The 22341-nt window shown below is 41.7% G+C and overlaps 1 protein-coding gene across 11 annotated transcripts in view; it reads right to left on the reverse strand.

The window, feature by feature from the left end:
* The window catches only part of pde4dip (phosphodiesterase 4D interacting protein), a 239886-nt gene that overhangs the window by 81847 nt on the left and 135698 nt on the right, over positions 1–22341 (reverse strand). For all 11 annotated transcript variants that reach the window (XM_072273948.1, XM_072273939.1, XM_072273942.1 and 8 more), the window contains 5 exons: positions 21374–21548; positions 15803–15919; positions 4951–5482; positions 3543–3778; positions 2591–2636 (listed from right to left, as the gene is read on the reverse strand). In XM_072273948.1, the coding sequence (XP_072130049.1) occupies positions 2591–2636; positions 3543–3778; positions 4951–5482; positions 15803–15919; positions 21374–21548 (1106 nt within the window). The remainder of the gene's footprint in view (positions 1–2590; positions 2637–3542; positions 3779–4950; positions 5483–15802; positions 15920–21373; positions 21549–22341) is intronic.

The following is a 22341-nucleotide window of genomic DNA, read 5'->3' on the forward strand; positions in this document are numbered from 1 at the left end:
TCCTCTGCCGAATATGGAGATTTATTCAATTATCAGTATCACTACTTAATGGTAAAAAGCCTTTTGCTTCAGACTGCAGTTTTAATTTGAAACCTAATAAATAGAATAAACTTAAACACGAGGAAATCTGCAGATGCTGGAAATTCAAGCAACACACACAAAATGCTGGTGGAATGCAGCAGGCCAGACGGTATCCATAGGAAGAAGCACAGTCGACATTTTGGGCTGAGACCCTTCGTCAGGACTAACTGAAAGAAGAGATAGTAAGAGATTTGAAAGTGGGTTGGGGAGGGGGAGATCCAAAATGATAGGAGAAGACAGGAGGGGGAGGGATGGAGGTAAGAGCTGGAAAATTGGCAAAAGGGATACAGAGCTGGAGAAGGGGGAGGATCATGGGACGGGAGGAGAGGATCATGGGATGGGAGGAGAGGAGCACCAGAGAAAGATGGAGAGCAGGCAAGGAGTTATTGTGAGAGGGACAGAGAGAGAGAAATAAAGGGGGAAATAAATAAATAAATAGATAAACAAGGGATGGGGTAAGAAGGGGATGAGGGGCATTAAGGGAAGTTAGAGAAATCAACGTTCATGCCATCAGGTTGGCGGCTACCCAGACGGAATATAAGGTGTTGTTCCTCCAACCCGAGTGTGGCTTCATCTTTACAGTAGAGGGGGCCATGGATAGACATGTCAGAATGGGAATGGGATGTGGAATTAAAATGTGTGGCCACTGGGAGGTCCTGCTTTCTCTGGTGGACAGAGCGTAGGTGTTCAGCGAAACGGTCTCCCAGTCTGCGTTGGGTCTCACCAATATATAGAAGGCCGCACCAGGAGCACCGGATGCAGTATATCACACCAAAAACTTAAGTCAAGTTTTTGCCAGCCTCAGATGATGTCTTTAAGGACTGCTGATCTGTTTGCTTGGTCATAGATTTGTACAGCACAGAACTGGGTCATTTGTCCATCTCACCAATGCTGAATGTGATGCCTCTACATAATTCCTTTAGCACTGCATCACTCTGCTTCGTTCCTATCCAAGTACCTGTCCAAATGCACTTTAAACATTCCAATTTATCTCCCTTTACCACTTCCTCTGGCAGTTCATTCCATATAATCATCAACTGCTGTGTGAAAAACGTGCCCCTCAGATCACCTTTAAATTTCTCCCCTCTCACCTTAAAAATATATCCTCAAGTTTTAGACTCCCTCACCTGAGGAAAAAAAGACTGATTATTTAACCAGTTTATGTTCCTTACAATTTTATAAACCTTCAGGAGATCATTCACTCAGCCCTCTACATCCCAGTGAGAATAAGCCTCCATTTATAAGTTCTACATTCCAGGTAAAATCCTAATGAATCTCTTCTGTATTCTTTCTAACTGTATCACATCCTTCCCAAAGTGTGGCGACCAGAAATATACACAATACTCCTAATGTGTCCTGACTAATATTTTGTAAAGCTACATTGTGACATCCCACTTCTTATACTCAATGCCTTAGCATTATTCTTATTCACCCCGTGTCACCATTTTCAGAGAGCTATGGACTCACGCTCCAATGTACCTCGGTATATCAACATACCCCAGGCTTTTGCCAGTTACTGTGTATGTCCTTTTAACAACTGACTTCCCAAATCACATCGCCTCACACTTATCTGGATTAAATTCCAGATGTTCCACCCAACCTTCCCACTAATTTATATTCCTCTGTATCTTTTCACAATCTTTGCTATCTGTGATTCCACTTTTGTACCATATTTCATCACCACATTTTGCAGACTGCAGTCATTCACATTTCAAATCTGAAAAGAGGTGCAGTACTGGAATTAGAAGTTCCTTATCAGTGAATTATAGATGTCATAATGATTTCAGTGCATGACCTGTAGCAGCTCTAAAGAAAATGGGCTTGTTGCACTTCTGTTGCAAAATGTACAGTACACTTCTAATCGTACTATTGAGAAATACCAATGAATTCAACGTTTTTGCTTTTGCAAGTCCTTTTACACAGAATGCGTACAGTTTTCTAACAAACCAAAAGAAAAACTCCATATCCAGTGCCTTCTCAAGTTACACATAAATTAAACCTACTTCACTCCAATTTCTTCAAATGATGTTGTCTAAAAATGTTATCACTACACACATTTATTCTGAAATTCCAGCCAGTATTGCACAGATAATTCATGCTTGAGGGTGTTCTCTAGGGCTGAATCCACAGAGGTGTGGATTCCAATGTAAATGTATAAGAGAGACAGTAACTGAGTCCAGTCACTCCAGTGCATCTTAAATTTTTTCCTCCATTTATACTTCCTTTGTTGTTGCATAATCAGGTACAATCACAAACTGGAGTGCACAAAAAGGGTGTCAAGATTATTATCAAGTTTCTTCAGCTGACAATAATTTCTTTACAAATGCAATAAACCTCACATAGCACAGGTTTGTCTTATATTCATCTCCCTGCCAAGATTAACTACAATTGTGCAAAGAGAACCCAGAAGAAATTTAACATCTGAATATTACAATCACAGTATTCATACACTAAAGTCATCAGACCACTTAGTGAGCCTTGCTCATGTCTCTAAGCATCAGTGCCTTACCTGGCAATAAATAGCTCCTGGTCACTTTTGCTATCCAAAGGAACTCCTGCAATGTATGTAAGCAATTACAGCAAAACATTAGTAAATTACTAAATCTATTTCAATGACCAATTAAGCCAAATGTACAGACAAAACATTGTTAGCTGTCACAAATTAAAGAACAAGGATATATCACTTATCCAAAAAAGAAACTCAGTGAAGGCACCTGCCTCTGGGTCTGCAGGTTGTCCATTGTATATTTGTATGCTGTAGCACTTACTTTTTCTTCGCAGTTATTTTGTAAATAATACTATTCTTTGCACTTCTGGTCAGATGCTAATTGCATTTCATTGGCTTTGTATCTGTACTCGGCACAATGACAATAAAGTTGAACCTAATCTAATCTAATATTCTTAGCCCACATTTCAGCCCAAAACTGAAGGAAGTCTGTGATTATGGACCTGTCATATTTTGAATGAGACTGATACACCAAGTTTCTATTCAAGTGGACATGAAAAATCTCAAGAGCTAAGAGTTCCTCCTAATACCTTTACCAACACATATCCTTTAAACAATAACCAAAATACATTACTTGGTTGTTTGTTTTGATGGGTGAGATTCTGCTAGAGTCTACTCAACAATTTTATACTGCTCACTCCGAAATGCCTTGAACTGTCATGAGATCTGAAGAATGCAATCTAATGCAATCACTTCTTTTTCATGATTGCTTTGTTGCTACTTTGGTTGAGATTAGTTAATGTCAGTCTGAATGTGGATAGGAGATTGGGTTTCATTGCAAAATGGCATGACCGTGCAATCTGTTTAATTGTTTAGCCATTGGAATTGCTTGGGACTTGAGTGAAGAGCTCATAGCAATTTTCTGTCCGAATTGGACACGACAAGTATGTAACAGTACATCATATAACGATGCCATTAAAAATGCCAGTTCAAGGAAAATAGAAAAACAACTTACGACCAGCCAGCTTATGAGTGATCCTCTCTGCCAGTTGGCTTCCTTGTGCTAACTGATCTCGGAAGCTCTGTCCCATATAGTAATCAATATCATTTGCTCTTAGCAACTCCTCAAAGGACTTTGTGGTATCGCCTAGGTGTTGTTTCAGAATGTGACAGACACCTCTGCCCTCACGCATCTTCTGACGGAGGTGGGAGAGCTCTCGAGCTTGGATCTGGATCAAACAGTTGTATTTCCTGGAGTGCAAAGCAGAATTGAATATGAGAAAGAGGTAGGGTAAAAGATCGGATGGAAAGTAAGGTACAGACATGATGATGTCCTAAGGTTGTGGAATCAATTCATTTCAAATCTATGCTAATGTTTAGTGCAATACCAAGAAAGTACTGTATTGTAGAGTGTCACAACTTTCAATTGTATCTTAAAACTAAATTTCTGGTCTGAAAGGCATCAAAGATCCATGTTACAAAATTCAAGGCTTGGTTGGGATTTCTTCCAGTATTCTGAATGATCTTCCTCCCTCAAACAATGTCACCAGAAAAAAATATCTGATTATTCAGTTCAATGTAATTACTATAATCTTGTTGACTGTAAAATTACTTCAAAGGTGTCTAAAATTCAGTAATGATGAGGCAAATAATTCCTTTTATTCTTCTATGTGAAAATGAATGGAGACTTCCAAAGATGGCATCATTGTCTCAAATTATATTTATGATGAGACAAGTTCTTAATACGTGGAACAGAATGTAAGGAAAAAGTATCCAGTTTAGGATAATGCATTTAATTAAAGACCTCTCTGGCTTTCCTGTAGTGAAATCACTCTTACATGGAATTCAGAATACAACACAGTGACAACTGAATGAGAATGAAATCCATATGCAAGCAGAATTAGTGGTTCAAAGTTGAAAGTACATTTATTATCGAAGTATGTATACAATATACAACCCTGAGATTCATCTCCTTTCAGGCAGCCACAAAACAAGAACCCAAAAGAACCTATTAAAAAAACAGTGGGATACAAACACTACAAACTCCAATTTTAAATAGTTAAATATTCATTCTATAAAATTAACCAAGGATAACATTTGTCAATTTATATTGCTAGATTTCTACAGCAGACTTAATATTCAATGTGTTAAGGAGAAATCAGTTAGGTTCACACTCAGTACCACCTAAAACCCATTGACCAGAGTGTTGATCTCCAGAGGCAAGGCAAGATGAAGCTCCATAATGATGAAGCCCACTGATCAAAACAGCACCTATAATGGCCTCTTTGACAAGATACTGGACAGCTGCTTAGGTAGAAAGAATTATATTCAACATATGTAACTGCTTTCAAGTGAGGAGCAACATTGTAAGATGAAAGTAAAAACAATAGTAGTTAATAAAAGAATGTTTTGATAATATTTACCCTGACCAGGAAGCAATTTTATCTGATGTATTTTCCATTTTTGCATGCTTTAGCTGTGATTCTAGAGTGGTAACCCTGTGAATGAGCTTCTTTATTTCCATGTTGGACTGTGTCATTGGTGGGTACTGGTCACCTCCATCAGACTGCCAAGTATCTTCATCATCTTCCAGCTCATCAAGCTGCAATGCTTCAAATACATCACCTTGGGCCTGTGCTTTCTCCAGACTGGAGGCATAATCACTGGTCATCGAGAAGGAGCAGATCCGAGACTGCAAGCTGCGGATGACCTTGTCAGATTTAATCAGTTGGGCTTTGAGGTCATTGATATGTTGATGGAGGGTGGCAATTTCATCAGGTTTCCCGTCATTTTCAAAAGTAAGCTCCCTCCTCAGGCAAGACTTGATTGAAAGTGGAAGTGAAAAGACAGGATGGGAGGCTGAGGAGCGTGGTTTCCCTTGGGTAAAGTGTCGCTGGGTCATTTTCTTCATGGAGGATGGGTATGAGTGTTCTTGTAAATCAACTTCACCATACTCTGCATTTGGTAAAGAAAAACAAATTAAATTAATTTCTTTCTTGCATACAGATCATTTCTCTTTGAGATTAGATACAGTTTGTCTCGAGTTTAATTTACTCTTCCTCGAACTGCTGAGTGTTAATAATTCAGCTCTTGGTTATCCCTTATTATTTTACCCATGAAACCTTGGGTCGTGTGTGTGCCTGGATAGCTGTGGGGTTGTCTGAACATAACACACAGCACACCCAAGTTTAATTATGCCCTTTCTCAATTTGTCAGCCACTGAACTCTAATTCATGTAAAAGTATGTTACATCGCCACAAACTTAACCTTGCGCCGCCACATACTGTATGTTGTAACAACCACTGACTTTTCCAGTTTTATTAAAACAGACTGTGCAAAATATTTGATGTATGTGCCAAAAATACACCAGTGTTGGGATCTCAAAAATTGTTATAGTTTATCATTTAATACAAAATTGTGTAAAGAAAAAATGGTCTGACGATGGACCTTCATTGTCATTGAGAGTCATCTTGTGTTCATTTTTATAAGGTACTTACAGGGGCGATGCAACAAAAATAGAGTTTTCCTTACTATTTCACTAAATTCAACAAGTTTATATTGTGGTTGATGAAAGAAATAGGAGTCTATTTGTCATAAACAAGTGAGAAAGAGCAGCATTAAATGAGCCAGTATTCAGCCATTCACAGAAGGTATGTGGATTATTTATTTATTGGTTTCACACTTTGAAATGAACAAATCACTACAGTAGTCTTCAATACGATAGTTTTATTTTCTTTTGTCAGGCCTCAGATGGCATTTATAATTGGGCAAGACATTCACAGTTCTTTGACTTACAATCCTTTACATGGTCACTTCTGTTTATATAATGAGGTAAGCCCAATACTTCCAGTGGGAAGAATGGAAATATAGAGGAAATTTGTTGGCTAAATGCTATCTGAATTCATAGGCTGGCTGGCAAGAAGATCAGTGCCAAAAGGCTCCAAGAAGAGATCTTTGAAAATGCTCAATGGCCATTGATTAAACTGTTAGGTGGACTTCAGACCATGTCTCGTTGGGTTGTTTCAGATAAATTTAATTCAGAATTCAAAATGCACTATTAGACTGATTTAAACTTGTTAATAAAGTATCCAATCTCTCTGAAGCAGGATATTTGCTTGATTTAAGTATCCTGAATCTAGAAATAGCAACAAGTGTGTGTCCACAGCAGAAAAGTATGATGTTCCTTTTTCAGTCCTTTGAGAAAGCTTTCAGTTTCCCCATTCACCACACACCTCAACACGGGCTCTCTCCTAACTGTGTCTTGCTTTCTTCCTAATCTTCTTTTCTGCTGCCTTTGGCAGGCTGTCTATTTTGCCAGTGGATGACTACAAAACAAAATGAAAATCCTGCCCTGGTTACCAGAATATTTGTCTCCTGTGTTTATTGGGAACCTAGGCTATTTTTTCCCTCATCCACACCTCAGTGGCCTCTAAGTGACACCGAGGATATCAAGAAGCTCCATCCAATCAAGCCTGGCTTATTACTTTTAATCCAATTCCTCAAAAGAATGTAACAAGAGCATTTCTTACCTTCATGAAGCATCATGTTAATAAAAAGAAAGCATCTATTCATTAGTCAATTGGATTATGCATTGCAAATTACTCAGAACGTTCTCTGCAGACTGCATTCGTAGACCACATCAGAGTGTTGTATTCAGTGCAGAGTATGGCTATTTGTACTTCTCAGGACTAAAACTTTTTAGCAAAGTTTACAAAATTAATATTTAAAATACCAAATTTTGCAATTTTTAAAATATGCCACAACTGAAATTTTCCCTGTTGTTTGTCTTCTGATAACAGAGGAGCAAGATCATGTCACAAAGGATTGATTGTGGTAGGGATGATGTCGTGGAATGACCCAAGGTTAGATATTACAACTTAAAACATTTATTTGCCATTTCTGCTGAAGTGCTGTTGTTAGATTCCGCAAGATCTCTGAATTCAAGACCTTTCTACACTACTCCACTCTCCTCATCTCCCTGTAAAAATACATCCTGTTAATTCTATTTCTCTTTTCACAGACATTTAACCCACTATAACCTTAACTTGCTTGTCCAAGTAATATTTGTATTTCCTTACATTTGAGGCCAATCAACATAGAATCTATCCCAGCTCTCAAAGCAATCCCATCATTCCCCACATACTTCTCAGATCAACTACACTATAATGGCAAGGCACAACGGATAGAGGGATCTTGGGGTAATGTTCAAGGTGCCTCTGATAGCTATGCAGGTCGATATGCTGGCAAAGAAGGTAAATTGTATGCTTGCCTTTCTTAGATGAGGAATTGAGTTAAAAGTTGAGAAGTAATGTTGCAGCTTTATAAAACTCTGGTTAGGTCACATCTGGAGTATTGATTTATTTCTAGGTCATCCCATTATGAGATAGACGTTGAGGTTTACCATAATGCTTTCTGATTGGGAGGGCAGATGCTATAAGGATAACTTGGGTTGTTTTTTTTTGGAGCAGCGGAGGCTGAGGGCAGATCTGATATACGGTCAAAAGATTAGAACCATAGAACACTACGGCACAGAAAACAGGCCATTCGGCCCTTCTCGTCTGTGCTGAAACATTATTCCGCTAGTCTCATTGACCTACATCCAGTCCATAACCCTCCAGACCTTTCCCATCCATGTACCTATCCAATTTATTCTTAAAACTTAAGAGTGAGTCTGCATTTACCACGTCAGATGGCAGCTCGTTCCACACTCCCACCACTCTCTGAGTGAAGAAGTTCCCCCTAATATTGATTGGCACCTGATTAGTTCCAATGGTTTAGATGGGGCAGAGTTTGTTAAGTGTGTCCAGGACAGATTCTTGTCACAGTATGTTGACAGGCCGACAAGGGGGAATGTCATACTAGATCTAGTATTAGGTAACGAACCGGGTCAGATCACAGATCTCTCGGTGGGTGAGCATCTGGGGGACAGTGACCACTGCTCCCTGCCCTTTAGCATTATCATAGAAAAGGATAGAATCAGAGAGGACAGGAAAATTTTTAAATGGGGAAGGGCAAATTATGAGGTTATAAGGCTAGAACTTGTGGGTGTGAATTGGGATGATGTTTTTGTAGGGAAATGTACTATGGACATGTGGTTGATGTTTAGGGATCTCTTCAAGGATGTTAGGGATAAATTTGTCCCAGTGAGGAAGAGGAAGAATGGTAGGGTGAAGGAACTATGGGTGACAAGTGAGGTGGAAAATCTAGTCAGGTGGAAGATAGCAGCATACATGAGGTTTAGGAAGCAAGGATCAGGTGCGTCTATTGAGGAATATAGGTTTTCAAGAAAGGAGCTTAAGAAGGGGCTGAGGAGAGCAAGAAGGGGGCATGAGAAGGCCTTGGCGAGTAGGGTAAAGGAAAACCCCAAGGCATTCTTCAATTATGCGAAGAACAAAAGGATGACAGGAGTGAAGGTAGGACCAATTAGAGATAAAGGTGGGAAGATGTTCCTGGAGGCTGTGGAAGTTAGCGAGGTCCTCAATGAATACTTCTCTTCGGTGTTCATCAATGAGAGGGAACTTGATGACGGTGAGGACAATATGAGTGAGGTTGATGTTCTGGAGCATGTTGATATTAAGGGAGAGGAGGTGTTGGAGTTGTTAAAATACATTAGGACGGATAAGTCCCCGGGGCCTGACGGAATATTCCCCAGGCTGCTCCACGAGGTGAGGGAAGAGATTGCTGAGCCTCTGGCTAGGATCTTTATGTCCTCGTTGTCCACAGGAATAGTACTGGAGGATTGGAGGAAGGCAAGTGTCGTCCCCTTGTTCAAAAAAAGTACTAAGGATAGTCCAGGTAATTATAGACCAGTGACCCTCACATCTGTGGTGGGAAAGCTGTTGGAAAAGATTCTTAGAGATAGGATCTATGGGCATTCAGAGAATAATGATCTGATCAGGGACAGTCAGCATGGCTTTGTGAAGGGCAGATCATGTCTAACAAGCCTGATAGAGTTCTTTGAGGAGGTAACCAGGCATATAGATGAGGGTAGTGCAGTGGATGTGATCTACATGGATTTTAGTAAGGCATTTGACAAGGTTCCACACGGTAGACTTATTCAGTAAGTCAGAAGGCATGGGATCCAGGGAAATTTGGCCAGGTGGATTCAGAATTGGCTTGCCTGAAGAAAGCAGAGGGTCATGGTGGAGGGAGTACATTCAGATTGAAGGGTTGTGACTAGTGGTGTCCCACAAAGATCGGTTCTGGGACCTCTACTTTTCGTGATTTTTATTAACAACTTGGATGTCGGGGTAGAAGGGTGGGTTGGCAAGTTTGCAGACGACACAAAGGTTGGTGGTGTTTTGGATAGTGTAGAGGATTGTCAAAGATTGCAGAGAGACATTGATAGGATGCAGAAGTGGGCTGAGAAGTGGCAGATGGAGTTCAACCCGGAGAAGTGTGAGGTGGTACACTTTGGAAGGACAAACTCCAAGGCAGAGTACAAAGTAAATGGCAGGATACTTGGTAGTGTGAGGAGCAGAGGGATCTGGGGGTACATGTCCACAGATCCCTGAAAGTTGCCTCATAGGTAGATAGGGTAGTCAAGAAAGCTTATGGGGTGTTAGCTTTCATAAGTCGAGGGACAGAGTTTAAGAGTCGCGAGGTAATGATGCAGCTCTATAAAACTCTGGTTAGGCCACACTTGGAGTACTGTGTCCAGTTCTGGTCGCCTCACTATAGGAAGGAAGCATTGGAAAAGGTACAGAGGAGATTTACCAGGATGCTGCCTGGTTTAGAGAGTATGCATTATGATCAGAGATTATAGGAGCTAGGGCTTTACTCTTTGGAGAGGAGGAGGATGAGAGGAGACATAATAGAGGTATACAAGATATTATGAGGAATAGATAGAGTGGACAGCCAGCGCCTCTTCCCCAGGGCACCACTGCTCAATACAAGAGGACATGGCTTTAAGGTAAGGGGTGGGAAGTTCAAGGGGGATATGAGAGGAAGGTTTTTTTACTCAGAGAGTGGTTGGTGTGTGGAATGCACTGCCTAAGTCAGTGGTGGAGGCAGATACACTAGTGAAATTTAAGAGACTACTATACTATATGGGTATATGGAGGAATTTATGTTAGGGGAGGGGTTATATGGGAGGCAGGATTTAAGGGTTGGCACAACATTGTGGGCCGAAGGGCCTGTACTGTGCTGTACTATCCTATGTTCTATGTTCTAAACCTTTCCCCTTTCACCCTAAAGCCATGTCCTCGCGTAATTATCTCTCCTAATCTGAGTGGAAAGAGCCTATTCACATTTACTGTCTATACCCCTCATAATTTTGTAAACCTCTATCAAATCTCCCTTCATTCTTCTACGCTCCAAGGAATAAAGTCCTAACCTGTTCAATCTTTCCCTGTAACTCAACTCCTGAAGACCCAGCAACATTCTAGTTAATCTTCTCTGCACTCTTTCAATCTTACTATTATGAGATTATGAGAGGTATTGATGGATAACCAGTATCTTTATCCCAGGGTTGAAATGCCCAATACCATTGGGTATGTGTTTAAGGTGAGAGGGGGCAGGTCCAAAGGAGATGTGCAGAAAATGGAATAGTGGGTGGCTGGAATGTGTGTCATGGAGGCAAATACAATAGGGGCTGTTAAGTACATGAACGTGTAAGAAACAGAAGGATATGGACACTGTAAGCTGAAGGGATTGGTTTAGTTGGGCATTTGATTTGCTAACTACATCACCACCTTGGACCTCTGCAAGGAGTATTGGCCGGTCCCCCTGGAGAGCCAGTCCTCGCCCCTCACTGCATTCAGGACCCCTCTAGGCCTCTTTTAGTTCACAGTGATGCCCTTTGGCTTACATGGTGCCCCAGCCACATTCCAGAGGCTTATGGACAGAGTGCTGCAAGGTTGTGAGGAACGTCCTGTGTTATATCTCAGCAGGAAACTTCTGCCCCATGAAACCCGGTACTCCACAATTGAGAAGGAGTGTCTAGCAATCAAGTGAGCGTTGCACAGCCTCAGGTACTACCTTCTTGGGAGGGAGTTTGACCTCCAGACGGACCACAGAGCCCTGACCTGGATCCAGACAATAAAGGACCGGAATGCCAGGGTGACGAGGTGGTACCTGGAACTTCAACCTTTCAGGTTCTGTGTGCGGCACAAAGCAGGCAAGGAGAACATCACAGCGGACTTCCTGTCAAGACTGCCAAGCATTGCCGCTGCAGGAGAGGAGGGTGGTAATGTGACGAAGGCTCGTCACTGATTACGGACGGCAGATGGCGTACTCAGTAAAACACTCATCCGCAGCAGTAATAGTGACTGGGTCTGAACCAGAGCTGCTGCATGGAGCTATCTCATGGAGGCAGCAGAACCTGCACAGCTGTGCTGATGGTGGAGGATACCATCTTTAATTGGATAATTGAGTTAATTAGCTTTTGGTTGGTCTAGGGGGAGGGGCTTAGCAGTTATAAGCTTCAGGTTACCAAGGCTTCGGGGTTAGTTTTCTTTTGTGTTTAGTCTGAGGGTAGCTATAAATATAGTTTTTTTTTCCAGTTTTTGTCTTGTTTTGAGGTAGAAAAAAGCACATCAATCTAGTTTTGTGACTCAAGCCATCTTGTTATTTTTCTTAAACAATTGACCCACAGTTTTTTGTTATAGTCTGGCACAACACTGTGAGCCAAAGGGCCTGTTCCTTTTCTGTATGTTCACATGTAAGGTTCTCCAAACCATAGTGACCCATAATTAGGTTCAGTGGTGGAACACAAGTACCCTGAAATTTCTATGTGACTTCATCTTAAGTATTGGTTTAGTTTTTCTATTAGGAATTCTTAACCTTGCATTTTTCATTCACTGTGGTAAATAAGTTGCAAAGAGTGGCAAGCATGTAGACTGCCTGTCTCCCAGTTATCGGGTAACCAGATAGAACTAGTTGACTGATGTTACAGTCATCTGTTTCAAGAGGCATTCACTCCCCTCAGATTATGTGCTACCTGTCCTGTCAGTCACAAGAAACAGAAGGGAAGCAGCAATCATAAGTGAGAGTAAGAGGAGCTTTAGCCTTGTACGTCTCAAACAGAAATGAAATCCTTTCCATTTTCTGTGAACAGTATCAACGACTGCAGAAAGGATGATGACCCTTTCGAGACCTATAGTAGTGATAAGGGACAGCATAGTTGGGAGGAATAGATATTGTTCTCTGAAGCATGAGTACATGTTGTAAACAACGTGTGGCCTGCCAGGCTTAAGGACATCTCTTCCGGCTGCAGAGGAACTTGGAGCGGAAAGGGAAAGGTCGATCTGTTATCCTTGTGGGAACGCAGAACACAGGTAGGACTAAAAAGAAGGTTCTGCTGAAGAAGTATGAGTGGCTGGGGTCCAAATTAAAAAGCTATCAGAAGTTAGAGTTAGTGATGAGGATAATCATTTAAAGGTATTACTTGAACAATATACAAATTGGCATAGGTCAATAAAATGTAGGAAACTAAACAGAAAAGTCAAGGCAATAGTGCAGGCAGCAAAATGAGAACCAATAACCAGAGTGTGCTAGAAAAGAATAGAATGCATAAATACTAGCATGCTTGTAACTAATGTCATGATGAACCATCAGATCCACAATCTGCTGATGGCCAGATCAGAGGAATTCAGGTCTGGTGACCAAGAAAGATACTAGAGGTCCAGGTATGTTCTCCGAAAGTACCTCCTCACGGGCGAAGTGGCAATTCTGGACTAAACTTGAATCAATGAAGGATGCTCCACAGCCATGGAAGGGTCTGAATGCTATCACCCCTTACAGAGAGAAACTAAGTGACATAGGTGACAACAGGGCTTTGCTTCAGGATGAGCTCAATGCCTTCTATGCTCACTTTGACCATCAAAACATAGAGGAATCTTCACAAACTCCCACAGCCCCTAATGACCCTGTGACTCAGTCTCTGACACCAACGTGAGAGCATCCTTCAGAGGGTGAACCCATGGAAAACTTCCAGCCTAGGTGGGATAACCGGCTGAGTACTAAAGACCTGTGTTAACCAACTGGCTGGAGTGTTTTTAGATATTTTTAACCTCTCACTTCAGCAGTATGAGGTACCCACCTGCTTCAAGCAGGCTTCAGTTATATTAGTGCCCAAGAAGAAAGTGATGACCTGCTTCAATAACTATCATTCAGTGACAATTACATCCACTGTGCTGAAGTGCTTTGAGAGAGTGGTGATGAAACATATCAACTCCTGCCTGAGAAGTGACTTGGATCTGATCCATTTTGCCTACCAGCACAGCAGTTACACAGCAGATGCTATTTCACTGGTTTTTCACTCAACCCTGGAACATCTGGACAGCAAAGATATATACATCAGGATGCCCTTTATTGACTACAGTTTGGCATTCAATACTATCACCTCCTCAGAACAAATCAATAAGCTTCAAGACCTTGGCCTCAATACCTCCTTGTGTAAGTGGATCCTCGATTTTCTCACTTGCAGACCCCAGCTTGGATTGGCAACAAAATCTCCTCTACGATCTCCATCAGCACCACAACACTGTGTGCTTAGCCCCCTGCTCTACTTGCTTTAAATGTATGATTGTGTGGCTAAGCACAGCTCCAACGGCATACTTAAGTTTGCTGATGACATTACTGTTGTAGGTGATGAATCTAATGGGAGATTGAAAATCTGGCCGAGTGGTGCCACAACCACCACCCCTCACTCAATGGCAGCAAGACCAAGGAGCTGATGATTGACTCCAGGAGGAGGAAACTGGAAGTCCATGAGCCAGTCCTTATCAGGGCATCAGAGGTGGAGAGGGTCAGCAACCTTAAATTCCTCGGTGTTATCATTTCTGAGGAACTGTCCTGAGCCCAGCACATTAGTGCAATAACAAAGAAAGTACTGCCGTCCCTTTACTTTCTTAGAAGTTTGTGAAGATTCAGCATGACATCTAAAACTTTGACAATCTTCTATAGGTGTGTGGTGGAGAGTATACTGACTGGCTGCATCACTGCCTGGTGTGGAAACACCAATGCCCTTGAATGGAAAATCCTACAAAATGTAGTGGATACGGCCCAGTCCATCACAGGTAAATCCCTCCCCACTACTGAGCACTTCTACACCAGTATGAGCACACCTACACAGAGCGCTGTCGCAGGAAAGTAGCATCCATCTTCAGGGATCCCTACCACCCAGGTTATGCCCTCTTTTCATTGCTGCCATCAAGAAGGTGGTACAGGAGCCCAAGGACTCACACCACCAGGTTCAGGAACAGTTATTACTTCTCAGCCATCAGGCTCTTGAACCATAGGGCATAACTTCACTTGCCCCATCACTGAACTGTTCCCACAATCTATGGACTCAATTTCAAGGACTCTTCATCTCTGTTATTAATACTTATTATTTATTTATTATTTTTTCTTTTGTATTTGCACAGTATATTGTTTTTTGGTGTTTGTCCACCCTGTTGGGTGCAGTCTGTCATTGATTCTATTATGGTTCTTGTATCTACTGAGTATATCCACTAAAAAACAAATCTCAGGGTTGTATAGGGTGACATATAAGTACTTTGATAAATTCAATTTGATCTTTGAATAGGGGAAAGCATTTAAAAATAGAACTGTGTGTTCTTTATGTGAATGCACATATTTTTAATAGAGTATAACAAGGGTATAAAGATGAGTAAGTAGCTGCAATCTAATAGCCATAACAAATATGATAAGTTTGAAGGAGATGTGTGGGGCAAAAAACAGAGTGGGTGCTTGGAATGCTCTGCCAGGGTTGGTAATGGATCCAAGTATGATGGGGGCATTGGACAGGCACGTGAATATGCAGAGAATTCAGGGATAGGGGATTAGATTACTTAGGCATCTAATTACTAGCTTTCATTAGTTTGGCACAACTATACTGTGCTGTTCTATTTTCCATGATACGTGCTTGCAAAGTGAGCTTAACTTTAGAAGACATAGACAGAATGGAAAAAGAGAAGGAACCTTGATAGTGAAGAATGAAATAAATCCAGTTGGCAGCATATTAATACTAATTTCAAGAGTATTGGAGCACAAATTGTAAATATGTTTTACTGAAACTATCTGCATCCGAAATAACCTGTAGTGCTTTATTCTCCCTATCCAAGGAAGAAGCACAATATAGGTTCAGTAATTGTACAATCTAGTTTCCACTCTTCTAGGTACCACAGTATACAGGAGATAGTTAGGGAGGATGTCCTACTAAGATTCCAGGTCTGCCTTTGTAATGGTGTCTCACTTTGGAACTTCTTAGCATCATACCACATTCACTCAGGTAAAATATAGTCTGTTTCACATAGGTACCCCTGTCTTTACCTGGGCTACTGGCCTCTTCTCTTTCAGCTTCATTTTCACTTCTTCCACAAGTTTCGTAACCAAGGTCTTGCAAGTCCACTTGCACCTGTTTATTGTCCTGCTCCACTGATGATTCCGCTGGGGAAAGTACAGACATTACAGTCAGAGGGAAGAGCGAAACACACTTAGTCAGAGTCAAAATTAGGACACATCATTTCCCCCGAGCACCAAAGTTGAATGTTACTGTAGGTTTTCACATTGGTGCAGTACACTAAATTTCAAATAAACTATAGTAAGGAATAACAAATATTATTCTTCAGTGAACTTCAGATCTCGGTTTTTATTTAGTCAGTTATTTGCAAGAAATGCAGATTAATGCATTTAATATATGCTACCAATATTACTCATGGCATCAACTAAACAGATACTTCGCCATCTGCTTCCACGACCGCCTTCCTTTTCATTTGGATAGTTCATTAATGTGTTTCATTTACTGTAAGAGGCTCCTTATGTGACACTATCAAATGTGTGCTGAGATTCCATATAAATATCATGCTATTATTCAAAATAATAAAAGTCATGTGCACTGATCTTTATAAATACATGCTGATTAGACCTTAAGAGATAGGAGCAGAATTAGGCCATTCGTCTCAAAGAGTTTGCTCCACCATTTCATCATGGCTGATCCATTTTCCCTCTCAGCCCCATTCTCCTGTCTTCTCCCCATAACCTTCCATGCCCTGACTAATCAAGAACCTATCAACATCTGCCTTAAACACACCCAGTGACCTGCCCTCCACAGCTGTCTGTAGCAAAAAACTCCACAGATTTACCACTCTCTGGCTAAAGAAATTCCTCCTCATCTCTGTTCTAAATGGACATTCCTCTATTCTGAGACTCTGCCCTCTGGTCCTAGCCTCACTCACTAAAGGAAACATCCTCCCTACATCTATATTATCTAGGCCTTTAAACATTCAATAGGTTTCAATGAGATTCCCCTCCCACCCTATTCTTCTAAATTCCATCGGGTATAGGCCCAGAGCCATCAAATGCTCCTCATACAATAACCCTTTCATTACTGGAATCATTCTTGTCAACCTCCTCTGAACCCTCTCCAAGGTCAGTACATCTTTTCTTTGATTAGAGGCCCAAAACTGTTCACAATACTCCAAGTGAGACCTCAACAGTGCCTTCTAAAGCCTCAGCATTACATCTTCGCTTTAATATTCTAATCCTCTCAAAATGAATGCTAATGTTGCATTTGCCTTCCTCACCACCAAACTAACCTGCAAGTTAACCTTTACGCAATCCTGCACAAGGACTCTCAAGTCCCTTTGAAACTCTCATTTTTGAATTTTCGGCCTGTTTAGAAAATAGCCTACACTTTTATTCCTTCTGCCAAAGTGCATGACCATACACTTCCCTACACTGTATTCCATCTGCCACTCTTTGCCCATTTTTCCAATCTGTCTAACACAAAATAATCTGCAGATGCTGGGGTCAAAGCAACGCTCACAACTTTCCAATCTGTCTAAGTCCTTCTGCAGTCTCCCTGCTTCCTCAACACTACCTGCCCCTCCACCTATCTTTCATATTGTCCACAAACTTGGCCCCAAAGCCATCAATTTATTCACCCAGATCAGTGACATATAACATGAAAAGCAGTCCCAACACCAACCACTGCGGTACACCATTAGTCACTGAACATGAAACAGAATGCTATGTTTCCCACCTTGGCTTTTGTGGTTTCAAAGATATTTTAAAACTTTGGTTGCTCATGTTTTGTGATAAATCACCTTTTGTTTTTACAATCAAGAATGGATGTTTTAGAATGAGGGAATCAGATGCTAAGGGGGTGTTGTTAGTGTAGTTTCTGTTGAGGAGATAACATGATGAAGGAAAATTTAAATAACAGGAATTCTGCAGATGCTGGAAATTCAAGCCACACACATCAAAGTTGCTGGTGAATGCAGCAGGCCAGGCAGCATCTCTAGGAAGAGGTGCAGTCGACGTTTCGGGCCGAGACCCTTCGTCAGGACTAACTGAAGGAAGAGTGAGTAAGAGATTTGAAAGTGGGAGGGGGAGGGGGAGATCCAAAATGATAGGAGAAGACAGGAGGGGGAGGGATGGAGCCAAGAGCTGGACAGGTGATTGGCAAAGGGGATATGAGAGGATCATGGGACAGGAGGCCCGGGGAGAAAGACAGGGTGGGGGGGAACCCAGAGGATGGGCACGGGGTATAGTCAGAGAGACTCTATCCACAACCTCCTCTACTGTAAAGATGAAGCCACACTCAGGTTGGAGGAACAACACCTTATATTCCGTCTGGGTAGCCTCCAACCTGATGGCATGAACACTGACTTCTCTAACTTCTGCTAATGCCCCACCTCCCCCTTGTACTCCATCCGTTATTTATTTTTATACACACATTCTTTCTCTCACTCTCCTTTTTCTCCCTCTGTCCCTCTGACTATACCCCTTGCCCATCCTCTGGGTTTCCCCCACCCCCTTGTCTTTCTCCCCAGGCCTCTTGTCCCATGATCCTCTCATATCTCCTTTGCCAATCACCTGTCCAGCTCTTGGCTCCATCCCTCCCTCTCCTGGTCTTCTCCTATCATTTTGGATCTCCCCCTCTCCCTCCCACTTTCAAATCTCTTACTAACTCTTCCTTCAGTTAGTCCTGACGAAGGGTCTCGGCCTGAAACATTGACTGTACCTCTTCCTAGAGATGCTGCCTAGCCTGCTGCGTTCACCAGCAACTTTGATGAAGGAAAATTTGTTAGCTTGGCCTCAAAAGTGCTGAGGTGAGGAGTTTGGGATACAACCCACAAGTACCATAATTTTTGGATGTGACCCATAACATGCCCACAAATGGACAGATGAACTAAACACATGAAAGGAGGAAACCAAGATTCATCAGCTTTGGTAGTGTTGAATGTTAGCACTGCATAAGGAGGAAGTGGCATCCTGGATAACCAGAGGGTTGAGAAAGTTCAACTCAGATGGCAGCAAGGACGGATATAAGAGTGGGATACATCAGCTGGTTGAGTCGTGTTGCAACAACCTCACACTAAATATCAGTGAGACTGAAGAATTGATTGTGGATTTCAGGAAGGGCAAGTCGGGAGAGCACACATCAGTCCTCAGTGAGGGTTCTGTGGTGGAAAGGGAAAGCAGCTTCAAGTTCCTGGACATCAGCATCATGGAGGATATATTTTGGGCCCACACATTGACACGATCATGAAGGCAGCATGACAGCAGCTCCATTTCAACAGGACTTTAAGGAGATCTGGTCTGCCACCAAAGACCCTAGTGAATGTCAAGAGATGTACGGTGGAGAACATTCTGACTGGTTACATCACAGGTTGGTAAGGAGGTTCTAATGCACAGAAGCACAGGAGGCTGCAGAGAGTTGAAGATTCAGCCAGCTCCATCATGGGTACAACCCTCCCCAACATCTTCAAGAGGCAGTGCCTCAAGAAGGCAGCACCTGTCATTATGGACCCTCATAGTCATGCTCTTTTCTTATTACTACCATCAGAAAGGAGGTACAAGGGCCTGAAGACCCACACTCAGTATTTTAGCAACAGCTTCTTCCCCTCCACTATCAGATTGCTAAACAGTCTTTGAACACTATCTTGTAATTCCCCTTTTGCTCAATTTGTTTGGCTTAGGAACTTATAGTAATTGCTATTGTAATTCCAGTTTGTCAGGGGTCAGAAGTGTGTGAAGTTGGCATTACTAAGGAGAAGGTTCTTGGGAAACTGAAAGGTCAGAAGGTAGATGTTACCTGGAACAGATGGTGTACACCAAGGGTTCTGATAGAGGTGGCCGAAGAGATTGTGGAGGCATTGGTAATGACCTTTCAAGAATGACTAGATTCTGGAATGGTTCCAGAGGACTGGAAAATTGCAAATGTCACTCCACTCGTCAAGAAGGAAGAGAGGCAGAAGGAAGGTAACTACACACCTGTTAGCCTGACCTCAGTGGCTGGGAAGTTGGAGTCGATTATTAAGGATGAGGTCTCAGGGTACTTGGAGGCACATGATAAAAAAGGCCACAATCAGCATGGTCTCCTCGAGGGAAAATCTTGCCCAACAAATCTGTTGGAATTCTTTGAAGAAATAACATGTAGGATAGACAATCTGTTGACGTGTACTTAGATTTTCAGAAGGCCTTTGGCAAGCTGCCATGTATGAGGCTACTTAACAAGTTAAGAGCCCATGGTATTACAGGAAAGATTCTAGCATTGATAAAGCAGTGGCTGATTGCCAGGAGACAAAGGGAGCCTTTTGTCATTGGCTGTTGGTGACTAGTGGTGTTCCACAGCGGTCTGTTTTGGGACACTTCTTTTTACGTTATATGTCAATGACTTGGATAATGGAATTGATGACTTTGTTGCAAAGTTAGGTGGAGGGGCAGGTGGTTTTGAAGAAGTAAAGAGCTATAGAAGGACTTAAGACAGATTAGAAGAATGGGCAAAGAAGTGGGAGATGGAATACAGTGTCAGGAAGTGTATGGCCATGCACTTTGGTAGAAGAAATAGAATATTTTCTAAAAGGAGAGAAAATACAATAAATTGAGGCACAAAGAGAATTGGGAGTCTTTGTGCAGGAGTCCCTGAAGGTTAATTTGCAGGTGAGGAAGGCACACGCAATGTTCGCAGTCATTTCAAAAGGACTGGAAGATAAAAGCAAGTATGAAATGTGGTTTTGTGATGTTTCCTCTGGTGGAAGAATCTAGGACCAAAGGACACAGGCTCAGAATAGAGAGGTGTCCTTTTAGAAGAGAGATGAGAAGGAATTTCTTTAGACAGAGTGTGGTGAATCTGTGAAGTTTGTTGCCACAGGCAACTGTGGAGTCCAAATCTTTATGTATATTTAAAGCAAAGGTTGACAGATTCTTGATTGGTCAGGGCATGAAGGGATATGGGTAGAAGGCAGGAAACTAGGACTGAGAGGAAAATTGGATCAGCCATGATGAAATAGCAGAGCAGACTCGAAGGGCCAAATGGCCTAATTCTGCTCTTATCTTTATAGTCCTATGATTATGCTTTACATTGTACTGTACTGTACTGCTAAACAAATTTCATGATGTTTGTCAGTGATCCTAAACCTGGTTCAGATTCTGAGCTGGAAGAAAAGTAGTCAGAGAAGTTATGCAAAGTACAAATGTTTTGTTTTGGAGCAGGAAAGCAAACTGCTAAAGGAACTAAGCATCTCAGGCAGCATCTGTGGAGGAAAATGGATAGTCAACACTTCAGATTGAAACACTTCATCAAGGAAGTTGACAGCAATCACTATAAAAAGGAAAACTGAACAAGCATTGAAAATGAATGCATTCCTTCATTAGGCCCAAAGATTCACAAATGCTACAGTGAGATGATACAGGAAAATTTACTTCTTTGTTCCTCTTGCCCCACTCCTTCATTTCCTTCTGAGAAACCACTGGGCCATTATATTAAGGTTGCATATGTTTCTTTAGGCCAGTTTGTAAATACTCAACTTAACAAAACGTCAGTGGAAGATAAATATATTAGTACATTACAGAGGACTTTGTTCAGAGTCTTTACAGGCTGAACATGATACATACTGAGTAGGTCTTTGTACTGCTGCAACTGGTTGTCCTGGGCCTTTACAGTAGCCTCGGTCACTACAAGCTTCTCCTGTAATTCCTTATTCTGTTGTCTGTACTCAGCTAGCTCGCTTTGAAACTGTTTGGATTGTTGTCCAAATTGCCCATGATGCCATGGGCTGATACTTCCAACCTGGATAGTAACACAAAAATCAAAAAGTTAAACAGAAATTGCAGAGAAGTTATTTAAATAACTTTAATAATGACCAGTAAGTATCACATAAGTGTAGGTAAAATACATTGCAGGGTCACAGTAAAATCATTTATCCAATTTTCTTCAATCCCTTTTTGAAGGTTCTAATGATTGCTTTGACATGCTTCAGTACCTAGACCTAGTAATATTGTATCAGTATCACCCCCCCGTATGTGTAATCACAATGACCATTGAGCTGAGCCTGATCCAACAGTTAGCTAATAGCCAGACACATTTAACTGTGATAAGATGGCCTGAAAACATGGCTGCCCTCTCCCAACATCCAAGCCATAAAGCTTAATAGCCAAACTGAACCACCATCGCTGTCAGGGAGATCAGCTAACTCTGCGCAGATTCAGGATAGACTACAAGACCCTGTCTGGTCTGGAAAGCACAGTTCCACACTGAAAGGAGAAGAAATGCATTCACCATATGCAAGGAAAGTAACATTTATATGAGCCATTTGATATTACCCTCTTTAATCACAGCAGATTGAAAATGAGGTGTTAGATAGAAATTAAATAACTTCCACTAATAATGGAGCTCCAGATTCTACTTCATTTCCTCACAGCCTTGTGACTGATGGCCATTTGACACTGGGAATGATCATTAAAGAAAGCTTGTGCTTGATTGGTTTGGGAAGCACAGAAGTTGGCACCTCATAGCCTCAGATATCCAAGGTCGCTGGTTCAGTTCTGGTGTGGGTGCCACCTGTGTGGAGTTGACCTTTCTT

This window comes from Mobula birostris, chromosome 12, assembly GCF_030028105.1.
Source record: "Mobula birostris isolate sMobBir1 chromosome 12, sMobBir1.hap1, whole genome shotgun sequence".
In the NCBI taxonomy this organism is placed as follows: domain Eukaryota; kingdom Metazoa; phylum Chordata; class Chondrichthyes; order Myliobatiformes; family Myliobatidae; genus Mobula; species Mobula birostris.